The sequence below is a fragment of the Geotrypetes seraphini genome, chromosome 7 (genome assembly GCF_902459505.1).
Source record: "Geotrypetes seraphini chromosome 7, aGeoSer1.1, whole genome shotgun sequence".
In the NCBI taxonomy this organism is placed as follows: Eukaryota; Metazoa; Chordata; class Amphibia; order Gymnophiona; family Dermophiidae; genus Geotrypetes; species Geotrypetes seraphini.
The window spans coordinates 146,970,199-146,985,261 of record NC_047090.1 but is presented as its reverse complement, the minus strand read 5'-3'; the positions used below and the strand labels follow the sequence as shown (position 1 = coordinate 146,985,261).

Below are 15,063 nucleotides of genomic sequence, written 5' to 3'. Positions count from 1 at the left end.
TTGTGTCTGAATATTTCCTGTTAGAATTGTGTGACTAATTATCTAACAACACTAAAAAAAATTATGAGTTTTGGCACATGGAAACATCAAAAGTTTGCCAGAGACAAACATACATTTCAGTGCTAATGGAGAAAGGTTGCAACACATCACAATATTTTTTTTTTTTTTTCAAACAGTCTTTGTAAAGTATGAATCATGCCCTTAGAATGATGTTTATCATCCCAGAAGCATTCTGTTTTCATAAAATTAACTGTAGCTATAACAAATGATCCTGGAAGAGAAAGTTACTCAAAAAGGCATGAACATAATAAAGGTGAAGGAGCAGTTTTTATTACTGCTGAAGATGCATACACACAAGGCTGGAATAAAATTGGAGCACATTTAGCAACTACCTCCAAATTTAGACAAGTTGGGATTCCAATATTTATCTTCCGAGTCCTCCATGCACTCACCCAGCCTTGATCCCTCACATGGCTTCATCCATCCTTGATGTCTCTCTTCTCATACCCTCCCCCCCAACCCATGCATACAAGACCAATGTCAAATTGCTCCTGACACCCTCAAGTACCAATCCCAGACCACACTCAGAGATCCTCCACATACTCAATAGAATCACCAAATAGCTCATCACCCAAGCATGGAATGTTATACAATCTATCCTGGAGATTGATATCCATGTTGGAGACTCTGAGCCATGCCAGAGGTCTCATTGCCGCTGACATAGCTGAGGCTCTGGAAGATAACTCAAAAGCATCATAAGCTGATCTTATCATGTACCTTCTAGCCAGGGCAAGAGTGTGAGAAATGTGACGAAAATCCTGTAATTGCTGTGAAAGGATGTGTATTTATCAAAAGAAGACAATTTCTTAACCAGAGTCTTGACATAGCAGAAAATATAGAAATTATAGTTTAGGACTCTGTTAGCCAGCATGGAGTTTTAGTAAAGGCGACGGCCAAACTTGTCCATAGTATGCCCTTCATGCCCTGGTGGCACAGACTCTGGATGGAGTAGATTTTTTTCAAAGTCGACTCAACCACTAGGGACTGAAGCTGGAGTTGAGGTTTGTCAAAACCAGGAGACAAAATGATTTCGTATAAAGAGTCCAATTTTCTGGGAGCCACAGTAATAGTCAGGGGGGTCTCCCAGTTTTTATGAGGAGTCTCCATGAGAATACCATGTAATGGTAGGAATGTAATGGAAGTTCTTTAGAAAGCTCATCATAGTCTATAGCCTCCAAATATTCAGCACTGTAGGCAGAAACAGCTTCTAACATGACTGGGAGCTCTTTGCTTAATTGCCGAATACATTTTGTAAAGAGAGTCTTTCAGTTGGAGACTTAGCTCTTTGTGGAGACTTCTGAGGAGACTTTTCAGAAGAGAAGCATCATAAGCCTCTGTGGTGAACTCAGGGACATTGTACATTCGATTCATAAAAGTCTTTTGGCAAAGGACTGCATCGGGATCGATGGTGATGTCGAGCCCAGTGTCAATCCGATGAAGACGATGATGTATGATAGGACTTCCTTTTATACTTTGTAGAGCGGGAAGGAGAGTGATGCTAGCGCTTTAAAGCAGCTGAAGATGAACGATACTGAGCAGACTTGGATTGTCGAGGCAACATCCCCACTGAGACATAACAAACATACAACATAGAGGGCTATGTACGTAAACGTCCACAGTCTGGGAAACAAGATCCTGGAATTAGAAACAGAAATGAGGAATGCTGACCTGGATGTGGTGGCAATATCTGAGACCTGGCTCACGGATTCCCACGGGTGGGACATGGTCATACCGGGTTACAACTTGCTTCGCTGGGACAGGGAGGACAAAATGGGAGGAGCTGTAGCATTATATACTAAAGATGACATTAAGGTCACCAGCATCACAGATGTCCACTACACTGGGGAACCCCTTTGGGTAAATTTGGCCAGAGGGAAGGACAAATGCCTGTATCTTGGCGTAATATACAGACCCCCAAGATATGGAATTAATCGGAGATATAGAGAATATCACCTTGCGTGGGGACACTGCATTGTTAGGTGACTTCAACATGCCTGATGTGGATTGGGACACGCTTTCCTCTGCTTCCGGCAGCAGCAGGAGGCTATTAAACTCTATGAAGGGAGCAAGACTCAGGCAACTGGTTTTGGAACCAACAAGGGATCAGGCAATACTGGACCTGATACTTACCAATGGAGAAAGTGTCACAGAGGTCTCGGTGGGCGACACATTGGCCTCCAGTGACCACAATAGGGTATGGTTCAATCTCAGGAAAGGTTTCACTAAATCTACCACACTGACCAAGGTCCTCAAATTCAAGGACACAAACTTCAAAGAAATGGGAGACTTCGTTCACCAGGCGCTACAAAGCCAAGCAGAAACCGATAATGTGGAAGAAATGTGGTCAACTTTGAAAGCCACCATACAAGAAGCAACAAACCGCTATGTTAAATCAGTAAGTAAACGGCGAAGGAACACTAAGCCACAGTGGTTCTCTGCAGAGATTTCGGACCTCATCAAGGAGAAGAAAAAAAGCATTCATCTCTTACAAACAATCAGGGAAACAGGACTCTAGGGAAGTCTATCTGGCCAAGTCAAAAGCCATCAAAAAGCAGTTAGGGAGGCCAAATTCCGCATGGAGGAGTCTCTAGCGAAGAACATCCAGAAAGGAGATAAATCCTTCTTCAGGTATATCAGTGACAGAAATAAGAACTCAGGCGGGATAGTACGTCTTAGGAAACCAGACGGAGACTATGTAGAAGCGGACTCGGAAAAAGCCCAACTGTTAAATGAATACTTCTGCTCAGTCTTCACCCGTGAGGCGCCAGGACTCGGCCCTCAGCTACAGACAAGGGTTGACGCAGATGGCCCGTTTAGTAATTTCGAATTTACACCCAGCGGTGTCTACTGCGAGCTGTCAAAGCTTAAGGTTAACAAGGCAATGGGGCCTGACAACCTACACCCCAGGGTGCTCAGGGAGTTGTGTGATGTCTTGGCGGAACCGCTATCCGCGCTCTTCAATCTCTCCCTTAGTACGGGTAACATCCCGTTGGACTGGAAGACGGCTAACGTCATTCTACTCTACAAGAAAGGCTCCAAGATGGAGACAGCAAACTACAAACCGGTGAGTCTCACATCAATAGTGTGTAAACTAATGGAAACTCTAATCAAACGCCAATTGGATACGATCCTGAACGAGGAGAATCTACGGGATCCCCGTCAACATGGATTTACTAAGGGGAGATCCTGCCAATCCAACGTGATCAGCTTCTTTGACTGGGTGACGAGGAAGCTGGATGTTGGGGAGTCCCTGGACATCGTATACCTGGACTTCAGTAAAGCATTCGATAGCGTACCACACCGCAGGTTGCTGAGCAAGATGAGTTCTATAGGATTGGGCGACACATTGACGAAATGGGTTGGGAACTGGCTTGGAGGTAGGCTTCAGAGGGTAGTGGTGAACGGCACCCCCTCCGAAATGACGGAGGTAATCGGTGGAGTGCCGCAGGGCTCGGTCCTGGGCCCGATCCTATTCAACATCTTTATAAGAGACTTGGCAGAAGGGCTGAGAGGTAAAATAACATTATTCGCCGATGATGCCAAACTAAGCAATGTAGTGGGCAAAAGCACAACAGACATAAATTCAATGTCCGATAACATGATGCATGACCTACTCCTACTGGAGCGCTGGTCTAGGTCCTGGCAACTTAACTTCAATGCCAAAAAATGCAAAGTCATGCACCTGGGCAGCCAAAATCCATGCAAGACTTACACCCTTAATGGCGAGATCCTAACAAGAACTGAAGCAGAACGAGACTTAGGGGTGATCGTCAGTGAGAACATGAAGACTGCCAATCAAGTGGAGCAAGCTTCATCCAAGGCAAGGCAAATCATAGGTTGCATACGCAGGAGTTTCGTCAGCCATAAGCCTGAAGTCATTATGCCATTGTATAGATCCAGGGTGAGGCCCCACCTGGAATACTGTGTGCAATTCTGGGGCCGCATTACCGTAAGGATGTGCTGAGACTGGAGTCGGTCCAGAGAATGGCCACCCGGATGGTCTCGGGACTCAAGGATCTCCCGTACGAGGAACGGCTGGATAAGTTGCAGCTGTAATCACTCGAGGAACGCAGAGAGAGGGGTGACATGATCAAGACATTCAAGTATCTTATGGGCCGTATCGAGGTGGAAGAAGATATCTTCTTTTTCAAGGGTCCCGTGGCAACAAGGAGGCATCCGTGGAAAATCAGGGGCGGGAAACTGCACGAGGACACCAGGAAATTCTTTTTCATTGAAAGGGTGGTTGATCGCTGGAATAGTCTTCCACTTCAGGTTATTGAGGCCAGCAGCGTGCCTGATTTTAAGGCCAAATGGGATAGATACGTGGGATCTATTCACAGAGAAATGTAGGGGAGGGTCATTGGGGTGGGCAGACTAGATGGGCCGTGGCCCTTATCTGCCGTCTATTTCTATGTTTCTATGTTTCAATGAGGAAGAACGGTGATGCTTCAAAGAACTCGATCGACACCATAATGGAGAACGGGCTCTGCGATGAGACAAGCTGTGCTTCGACGTGGAATGTCGATGTTGCACTGGAGATCCAGTATCAGTACCGCAGGACCTGGTGGCCTTATGCTCAGGCTGGACCGGTACCAATGGAGTCAGTGTCGGAGTAAGGAGTTTGAACATGTCAGTAACTTGGAAAAGTGCTTCGAGCTTTTCACGGTACGAGAGCACCAGTACCATTTGGCGTTCTGCCGGTACCATCAATGCCTTGTCTGGCCTCGGAGAGGGTGACCATGAAGAGGATGCACACCTCGATGAAGGAGAGACTAGACGCAAGAGCGGTCATCGCTTGGTCGGCATCAATGTTGACCTGCGAGACCTGTTGGGAAACTGGCGGCTTTTTAGCTGGCTTACCCGATGGGGTCATGTCTCCCAACCCCAACATTTATGTAGATGCTTTCGACATGGAAGGCTGTGACATCTTCTTGGTGTCCATACCAGTGCCAAACAACTTTTCTACTTGAGTTTTCGACTCTTAATAGTACATTTTTGCAGGATTCAACGTGGTGTTCCGAACCAAGGCACTGTAAACACCAACTATGTGGGTCAGTGATGGAAATCTGCCGTTGGCACCTACAACACTCTTTAAAACCAGTTATCGGCCGGGACATCGACTGAAAAACCGACTCAGCCAAACTGAATTCAATGGCTGAGGAAAAAGAGGATGCCTCGACGGGCATAGCCTGCAATGTAAAAACAGCGAGGAAAGAAAAAAAAATGTCCCCAGCTGATTTGAAAAAAAAATAAATTAAACGAATAAAATAAATAAAAACAAATAAGAAGAAAAAAAATGCGTGAGTGGGAAGGCAAGGCAAAAATTGAACAACATTCAAAAAACACGACTTCTTAACTTTGCGGAAAACTAAGAACTGAGCTGCGCACGGCATCAGGTGGGAAGGCACTCGCAAATGTGTGGTGCGGGAATTCGTAAATTTTCTCAAATTCTTAAAGTGGCAATGCATTTTTAAAGCTGTCCGTACTGGGGCTCCATGGATGGCATCACCCACATGTGAGAATATGCTGCCTATCTTGGGATAAAGCCCCCAAAAAAGAAACAAAATAAACGTGAGCAGAACAGAGAAGCTCTTACAACTTCACTGAAGAGAGAAAGACTGAGGAAATCCAGCTCAGCCCAGGAAATCCAGAACAAGCCCAGAGCAGAAGAATATGAAAATTAGGCTCTCTACAGACTTCGTAGTAAAGAACAGTAAATACCCATTGGTCAAGACTGATATTCCTGTTGCACTAGAACTGATATGTTCATCGCTTAGAATTTTGAATAAGCAATCAATCAAATTTATAATAAACTTGAAACTTAAGTAGAAAACCAAATAAAATGAACCTTGTTTAACTCCTACCCAATACAACACTTGCACAAATGGAGTTTACCATATAGATACAGGCATTTTTTAGCATACACACTTTAGCTAATTTTCAAAGAAAAACTAACCATTATTAGTAACAAGAAAATGGCCAGGTTACAACTTGCTACTGGTTTGGAAATTTAAAACAGACTGTATACTGAAAGCATTGTGTCATCTGAAAAGCAGAATGGTTTTACTTTACAACATTCCTCAGGTTTAAACTGTGGGGAAGACTGTCAATTGTGATTTAGTATGACCTCCATTTCCAGTGACTCCCATGATTCTTTTTACAGCATGTCTGGGGATTTTAAGCAGAAAAATATTGGAAAATATTGCAGCAGACTTCTTAAAAGTACCCTGCTTATAAGCTGTAATGTAATTTTGTGAAGACTATAACAAATTACACATTCAAATTATCATCAGAAAATGCCAGATCTGAGATCCCATATCCAGCTGTCTGACATCTTCTCTAAAATAAGGTCTTGGTGGGCAGAAAAGTAATCAAGATGAAACTTCAGTGACAAAAGTAAGGTAAGTCTAAGTCTTGAGCATGTGCTCCTACAAAAATTATTTTATTTCACTTACTTGCTAGAAGATAGAAAGATTATTGCAGATGTCTGGGTCTCGCCACATCTGATTAGGTACAACTGATATTTCAGCCATCATACTGTGGCTTTCCTTCAGGGAATGATGTGAGGTCTTCATTTTGCCTTTATATTATAGTGTGTCCTCCAACCTGATTGGCTGGGGCTTGAGGTGATTGAGGCAGGAAAGTCCGTTGGTCTTGACTTTGAATTTTTAATTAGTCTTGACGTTGGTCTTGACTTTGAATTGTGGAGGAAAAGAACATTGTCACAATTTTAAATTCTGTCAGGAAAGTCTATTGGCACAATTTTTTTTTCTAGCAAGAAAAGGTTAGAAACTGAGAGGGTGGAAGAAGGCGTTTGTCCTTGGCCCCAGTTCTTTTTGCGTCAAATTTTTTTTGGATGAGCGGTTGCCGTGATTTGTTTATGGAGAGCCCTTTATCTCCATGGAAGATACTGGGGTGTCTTGCTACCTCTATTACCTACGATTCTTTTTTTCTACCAACAATCTTTTTTATCCATGACATTCGTGTTCTCAGACCTAATTGTATGACCAGTTTCCTTGGCATGGAGGGCTACAGCTGATTTTTCTGTGTTGGATAGCTTTTGGTATCTTTCACTTTTGCGCAGTTTCTGTTGTTGAAGCCATGCAGCACTTGAATGATTCACTGTTTACAGATACAGTTTTTATTCAGAGCTTTCCTGGGAGTTTCTCATGACGTGAGATTTAGATGTTTAAGTGCTTTTGCGCCATCTATTGGATGACCATCCATACCCCTGAGGCAGGCTTCCTCTCTGGAGCTGAAACATGGACTGTGTCGGGTCTTGAAGAAACCATAAGAGAGATTGGTTATTTTATATTATAATAATTAACTGTACCTAATAAACTTTATCATATCCCAAGGTTGAGGTGTACAGTTCCTTTCTCACTTTTCTTTTGTTGTATATTGATCATGGGTTGATTTGCCTTGTTCTGTGCACTACACTATCTCTTGTGCTCTTTCAGCCTTTCCTCTACAGTGTGACCAGTTCCATCAATGTAAGATTGGACGCAGATCCAGGGGTTTGGAGCAGACGTAACCAACCAGTCTTTTATATGTGTGAATGCAGATGCAAGTTTCTGTTGTGCATTATAGGCTGTTTTAATGTTATTTTTCTTTAGCCATTTTCCTATATGATCTGTTACTCCATGGACACAGAAGAGCACTCAGAACAGCACTATCATTTTTTTTTTTGTTCTGTCATGGCATTGTCCTCTGATGGTTGTTGGCAGGTGTTGGTTTCCTGGGTCGGGTTGTCCAGAAGTTTTAGGCTTGAGAAGTAACCCTTCTGTTGTAGCTGTTAGCAAGGAATGTGTCCTGTAGGGTGTCCTTTTCTTTCTGAAGGCTGATTGGTCACAAACTCTTAGTTCTCTGTTCTCTAGTGTACACAGAACCCCTCTTTTGTGGCTTGATATTAATGGGACTCTGCATGCAGATAATGGTTGGTGTGAGTGGGTTTTCTGTATACCGTGTGCCCCAGGTTTCCATCTGTCCACTTTCTGATCATTACATCCATGCTTTCCCTTTCTGGACGTAATGACCAGAATTTTTTTTTTTTTTAATTGTGCCAACGGACTTTCCTGCCAGAATTTAAAATTGTGACCAATATTCTTTCCCTCCACAATTCAAATTAGTGACCAAAGAACTTTCCCGCCAAAATTCAAATTCAGGACCAATGGACTTTGCTGCTCAGTCACCTCAAGGCCTAGCCAATCAGGCTGGAGGACTCACTATATATAAAGACAAACTGCAGATCTCACAGTACAACCTGAAGGAAGCCAAAGCATGATGGCTGAAACGTCGGTTCTACCTACCCAGACGCAGCAAGACCTGGATAATTGCAACAATCCTGATGTCATCCGTGGAAGCCTAAGAGAACAGGAGATAGAAAGCATTAACAGTCACAGCATTACCTCTGTGTAGGAATGGTAAATTCTAACTGGAGCCACATTGAAATACTGAACATATGACATCCCAAATTAAAAAGCTGGGTCTACTTATATTTATTCCAAACCCAATCTTTTGTTTGGTGTACACTAATTTCAGTAAAAAGGCTAATCAACACTTTCAGTGTTCTCCAACATATCAGTTTCACATTTTTTAAAGTTTGTTTGTGTGTACTGACTCACAGAACATGTAACCAGCAAAAAAAAAAAAAAAAGTAATGCAAAATTAAGTTAACCATACCATTTTGATGCCAGTGGAAAATGTTACAGGTTTTTGTTTGGGCTTTTCAAGCTGAATCTCCAACTGTGTAGATCTGTCTTTATGTTGTGCTAAAAGGAGGGAGGCAGGCAGATGGGAGCTTTCCTAATAAAAAGGACAAACAAAGTCACATTAAGAAGCAGCAAAATCCAACAGATTCACAAACCTGTCACTTCTGAAAAAGATCCTGTTACTGCAAGACAGAACGCCACTTTAGGAAAAACGAATAATCTCCTTCCTAATGGAAGCAATTCAGGTTACTAGAACATTCTACCAATCCAAACTTTTTCTGCTCTAAAAACAATGGGCTCCTTTTACAAAGCTGAGGTAGATGTTTCTACCATGAGCCGGCAAGGTAAATGCTCCAACGTTCACAGGAATTTTATGAGCATCAAAGCATTTACCTCGTCAGTCCACAGTAGAAACCTCTACCGTAGCTTTATAAAAGCCAGACAATATTTTTAAAGATCCAATAGACTAGCCCTTGTTTCTGCATTTTTAACTTAGCTCCGAGGACATTCATTTGCTTCAGCGCAGCTATGTAGAAGACGAAGACTAAAAGTATATATATATATAATTCTTATAACTTTGTTTTTTCCCCACTACAAAGATTTTATATAAAATGAAAAATGTCAAATTGAATACATATTTTCTCAAATTGTAAAAATCATTCAATAATCATTTCTAAAATATGAGGAGCAGGGGCTTAAAATTTCCAACACACCATCCAAAAACAAGAAAGGATAATATTTACCTAAAATTTTGTCACTGCCTCATCTCCCCAATTTTTAAAATTTTTTTAAAAAATTGTTCAAGAGGACCTTTTACTAAAGCTTTGTGCACACTAATGGACATTAACTATGGGCTTCTTGGAATTTAGCCATGTGCTAAAACTTTAGTAAAAGGGCCTCCAAAAGTCCAAAAAATGAAAAACGTATCTCAAGAATCACTCCATAGAAGGGCCAGACATTATAAACAACTTTTCAAATTTTTCACTCCAACATTCAAAACAGTTAATAAATCTCAGTAAATAAACATCTCACTCACTCACAAACTCTGCAGCTCTACTATGACTAAGGTCTGTTGATTATGGATTATGAACTTTTGACTACCGTATGTAGAAAAAACCATTTCAAAATACAGGGGTGATGAGGCAGTGATGAAGCTGCGGGCAAAATACAGCCCTTCCGATTTATCTGGGGACACTGTGCCGCCAATTTTGAGCCTATATGCCTCATATTTTACAAACCGATAGTGAATGATTTTCACAAGTTGAGTATTATCTAATATAATAAATCCCTAAGCGCGCATGCGCACTCCCACCTGCGTGCTCCCGTTTTCCGTGAGCTGTAGGGACCCGCAGGTAGGAGTGCGCATGCGCGCGGCGGCTCTTGCAGTCTGAACTTAAGGATATGAACTGGCCAGGGCGACGTCAGCGGGGGCTGGAACGGACTTTAATTGCTGCCTCCCAGGCTTCTCCTCCTGCTCCGGCTGGGCCTGCGTTAAAAAAAACCCAACAACCCAGAGCTCACTTCGGGTCCAGCAAGGGCTGTGGGTCCTGAAACTTTCCGATTCAAGCAGCGTCTGTAGCACTCTACACACGCTGCTTCGGGGCCTTCTACTGAAGGCCCCGAAGCAGCGTGTGTAGAGTGCTGCAGACGCTGCTGGAATCGGAAGGTTAGTCGGGACTGCGGGAAGGGAAGGGGGGGGGGGGCGGTAAGGGACTAAGGGAACTGGACAGACCGCGGGAAGGAAAAGGGGGTAGGGAAAACACTGCTGCTGCTGCTGCACAGGGAAGTGATGTGGGGGGAGGGAAGTGGAGGGGGAGGGAATCCTGCTGTGGTTGCTGCACAGGGAAGTGGTGGGAGAGAAATGCTGATGCATAGGAGGCAGGGAGAGAGACAGATAGAAAGAAAAGAAGAAAGGCACAGGGGCAGGGAGAGACACAGAAAGACAGACAGACAAAGGGGGCCAGGGAGAGAGACAGACAGCGGGAGGGAGAGAGAGACAGAAATAAAGACACACAGACATATATTCTAGCACCCGTTAATGTAACAGGCTAAAATAGTAGTATAGATATAAAATTTAAAGATGAAATCTATTCATACATATTAACTTCCAGTATAGAACAGTAGTAATTTAACCAACCTGAAGCAACTAATCATAGAGAGTCAACACCAAAGGCAATATAATTTTCTGAACACGTGTGTGGCTAAGAAGAATTTAAGAAAGTAGAACTTGATCATGGAAAGAACAGCACAAGGCAGTACAACTAGGATCTGATGTTTATTTAAAACATTTTTTCTTGAAATTGTTTCCCATTAGATTTCACCTGAGGCTGTTTGGAAATAATCTTTACCTTACTTTCTACAATGCTGCTGTTGTACCATTAAATTACAGCATATTTATTTTTCTCGCTACAGAGCTATTTCTAGGGACTGCAGCCAAATGTTAAAAAATATGAATATATTTCACATCTTAAACTCTGTAATGGATGGCCATTACACATTTCATATATACATTTCAGTGCCACTCTAAGAAAAAATGGATAATAAAATCAAATTTTTTTTTTTAATTATAACACTGTGGCTATTTTTACCAAACTAAAAACTTCTGCATTTATCTCCTTTGACTGTGGCAATGTATATTACTCCTGTGTTGCATGGACTTAATCTGTTCATTACTTTATCAAGAAATTCAAGCACCAAAAAGGGCTGATTTAGCACAAGTATGCAACTTTTAAAGGCGTTCTAAGCCAAGCTTATATAAATGTAATTTAAACCAAAATAGATGACGGTAAGAGCACACAAACTAATACCCATGCACTAATTTCAAAATTAGCACATAACCATTAATAAGAAAATAGAAATTGTGGTAAATAGCAGAGGCCGCTTTTGAGCACAGCTTAGAAGTGTACTTTAGATTGTAAGCTCTCCAGAACAGGGAAGTATCTATTGTACCTGAATGTAACTCAGTTTGAACCATTACTGTAAAAAGGTATGTGCTAAATCCAAATAAACTTCAATCTAAGCCACAAAAGTATCAAATAATATAAACATATTTTTATTTAGTATCTTGCCTTTTCAAACAAATAAATAAGCAGGCAAATTGTACACAAAATTTATAAAAACCTGAAATCTTCATTTTCTATCCAAAATAAAGAAAACTCACCCACCTGCATCAAGTCTACATTAAGATACGTGGGGATCAGAACAATGAAAAATAAATAAATAAAAAAGGACAGAGATTCATCACAGCATAATTAAGCCCATTGCTCCCCCAAAATACCACACAAGAATTGACCCAGCAAAGCTCACAGATAGTAGAAAAAAGTTAAGACTGCATTTTTGTCCAAAAAACTACAAATTTTAAAATAAAACATTCCTTTAATGATAATACTGAAACCAAAAGAAGTGGCTCCAGCAGCCAAGCCCCATCCGAACATCTATAGGATCTATAAGAACATAAGAATAGCCTTACTGGGTCAGACCAATGGTCCATCAAGCCCAGTAGCCCATTCTCACAGTGGCCAATCCAGGTCACTAGTACTTGGCCAAAACCTAAGGTGTAACAATATTCCATGCTACTGATACAGGCAAATAGTGACTCCCCCGTGTCTTTCTCAATAACAGACTATGGACTTTTCCTCCAGGAACTTGTCTAACCCTTTCTTAAAACCAGCTACGCTATCCGCTCTTACCACATCCTCTGGCAATGTGTTCCAGAGCTTAACTATTTTCTGAGTGAAAAAAAAATTTCCTCCTATTGGTTTTAAAAGTATTTCCCTGTAACTTCATCGAGTGTCTCCCCTAGTCTTTGTAATTTCTGACGGAGTGAAAAATCAATCCACTTGCACCCATTCTTCTCCACTCAGGATTTTGTAGACTTCAATCATATCTCCCCTCAGCCATCTCTTTTCCAAGCTGAAGAGCCCTAACCATTTTAGTCTTTCCTCATACCAGAGGAGTTCCATCCCCTTTACCATCTTGGTCGCTATTCTTTGAACATTTTCTAGCACCACTATATCTTTCTTGAGATAAGGAGACCAGAATTGAACGCAATACTTCAGGTCGCACCATGGAGCAATACAGGGGCATTATAACATTTTTAGTCTTGTTAACCATCCCTTTTTTAATAATTCCTAGCATCCTATTAGCTTTTTTGGCCGCCATCACACATTGAGCGGAAGATTTTATCGTATTGTCTACGATGACACCCAGATCTTTTTTCTTGGCGCTAATCCCCAAGGTGGACCCTAGCATCCGGTAATTGTGATTCAGGTTATTCTTCCCAATGTGCATCACTTTGCATTTGTCCACATTAAATTTCATCTGCCATTTGGACGCCCAGTCTTCCAATTTCCTAAGGTCCGCCTGCAATTTTTCACAATCTGCATGCGTTTTAACAACTTTGAACAGTTTAGTGTCATCTGCAAATTTAATCACCTCACTCGTCGTTCCAATTTCCAGATCATTTATAAATAAGTTAAATAGCACCAGTCCCTGCGGCACTCCACTGTTTACTCTCCTCCATTGAGAAAAATGACCATTTAACCCTACCCTCTGTTTTCTATCCGGTAATCAATTCCTAATCCACAACTGAACTTTGCCACCTATCCCATTACACTTTAATTTTCTAAGTAGCCTCTCGTGAGGAACTTTATCAAAAGCTTTCTGAAAATCCAGATATCAACCGGCTCACCTTTATCCACATGTTTATTCACACCTTCAAAGAAGTCAAGCAAATTTGTGAAGCAAGATCTCCCTCGGCTGAACCCATGCTGACTCCATCTCATTAAATCATGTTTGTCTACGTGTTCCACAATTTTATTTTTTATAATTGTTTCTACTATTTTGCCCAGCACTGAAGTGAGGCTTACCAGTCTGCAATTTCCCAGATCTCCCCTGGAGCCCTTTTTAAAAAAATCGGCATAACATCGGCCATCCTCCAATCTTCAGGTACTACACACGATTTTAGTGACAGATTACAGATCACTAACAGCAGGTCAGCAATTTCATTTCTGAGTTCTTTTAATACCCTGGGATGTATACCTTCTGGTCCTGGCGATTTATCACTTTTTAACTTGTTGATTTGGCTTAGTACATCTTCCAGATTTACCAAGATTTCTTTCAGTTCCTCCACATCATCCCCCTTTAAAACCATTTCCGGTTCAGGTAGATCTCTTACATCTTCTTCCGTAAAGAGTGAAGCAAAGAATTCATTCAGTCTTTCCGCTATGGCCTTATCCTCCCTGAGTGCCTCTTTCGCTCCTTGATCATCCAACAGTCCCACAGATTCTCTCACAGGTTTTCTGCTTCTGATGTACCTAAAAAAATTGTTATGAGTTTTTGCCTCTTGCAAGTTTCTCTTCATATTCTTTCTTAGCTGTCTTTACCAATGCTTTGCATCTAATTTGCCAGTGCTTGTGTTTCTTCCTATTTTCTTCATTCAGATCTTTTTTCCATTTTTAAAGGATGTTTTTTTGGCTCTAATATAAGGACATTACGTTTATAGGACTTTTTATTCATGTGCTTTTACTTGTATTTTAATTTGTGTTCATAGAAATAAAGATTGTTTGTTTGTCTCAAGGTTGACATTTTCTATCCCACTCCCCACTTGCTTTCTTTTCATTCTACTGGAATAAGCCAGCAACTTGTTAAACACAAGATCTAGCAAATACCTTATGCATTATTTTCAATGACAAAATCCACAGCAGACCTTGTGCTAAGTAGAACCTGTGAACAGGAGCATAAGGGCGTATTATCAACTAAATGTAGATCAGTATGATACCATTATGCTTTTAAAAAGCAATACCAAGAATTAAAAATATTCTTTTCTTCATATGTATGGTATTAAAATTGTCTATTTAATTTGAAATTGTTTTGTAATGTCTTTCCTAGCTATACCATGGCCATATTGCAGCCAAATGGCAGAAAGCACAGTTACTTACCGTAACAGGTGTTATCCAGGGACAGCAGGCAGATATTCTTGACTGATGGGTGACGGCACCGACGGAGCCCCGGTACGGACAATTTTAGAGTGATCTCACTCTAAGAACTTTAGAAAGTTCTAGCTCGGCTGCACCGCGCACGCGCGAGTGCCTTCCCGCCCGACAGAGGCGCGCGGTCCCTCAGTTAGTATAAGCCAGCTAAGAAGCCAACCCGGGGAGGTGGGTGGGACGCAAGAATATCTGCCTGCTGTCCCTGGATAACACCTGTTACGGTAAGTAACTGTGCTTTATCCCAGGACAAGCAGGCAGCATATTCTTGACTGATGGGTGACCTCTAAGCTAACAAAAAAAGA

The 15,063-nt window shown here is 41.7% G+C and overlaps 1 protein-coding gene across 1 annotated transcript in view; it reads right to left on the bottom strand.

Moving 5' to 3' along the window:
• The window catches only part of MNAT1 (MNAT1 component of CDK activating kinase), a 294,602-nt gene that overhangs the window by 132,201 nt on the left and 147,338 nt on the right, over positions 1-15,063 (bottom strand). The window contains exon 7 of the mRNA XM_033951181.1: positions 8,743-8,865. Within this exon, the coding sequence (XP_033807072.1) occupies positions 8,743-8,865 (123 nt within the window). The remainder of the gene's footprint in view (positions 1-8,742; positions 8,866-15,063) is intronic.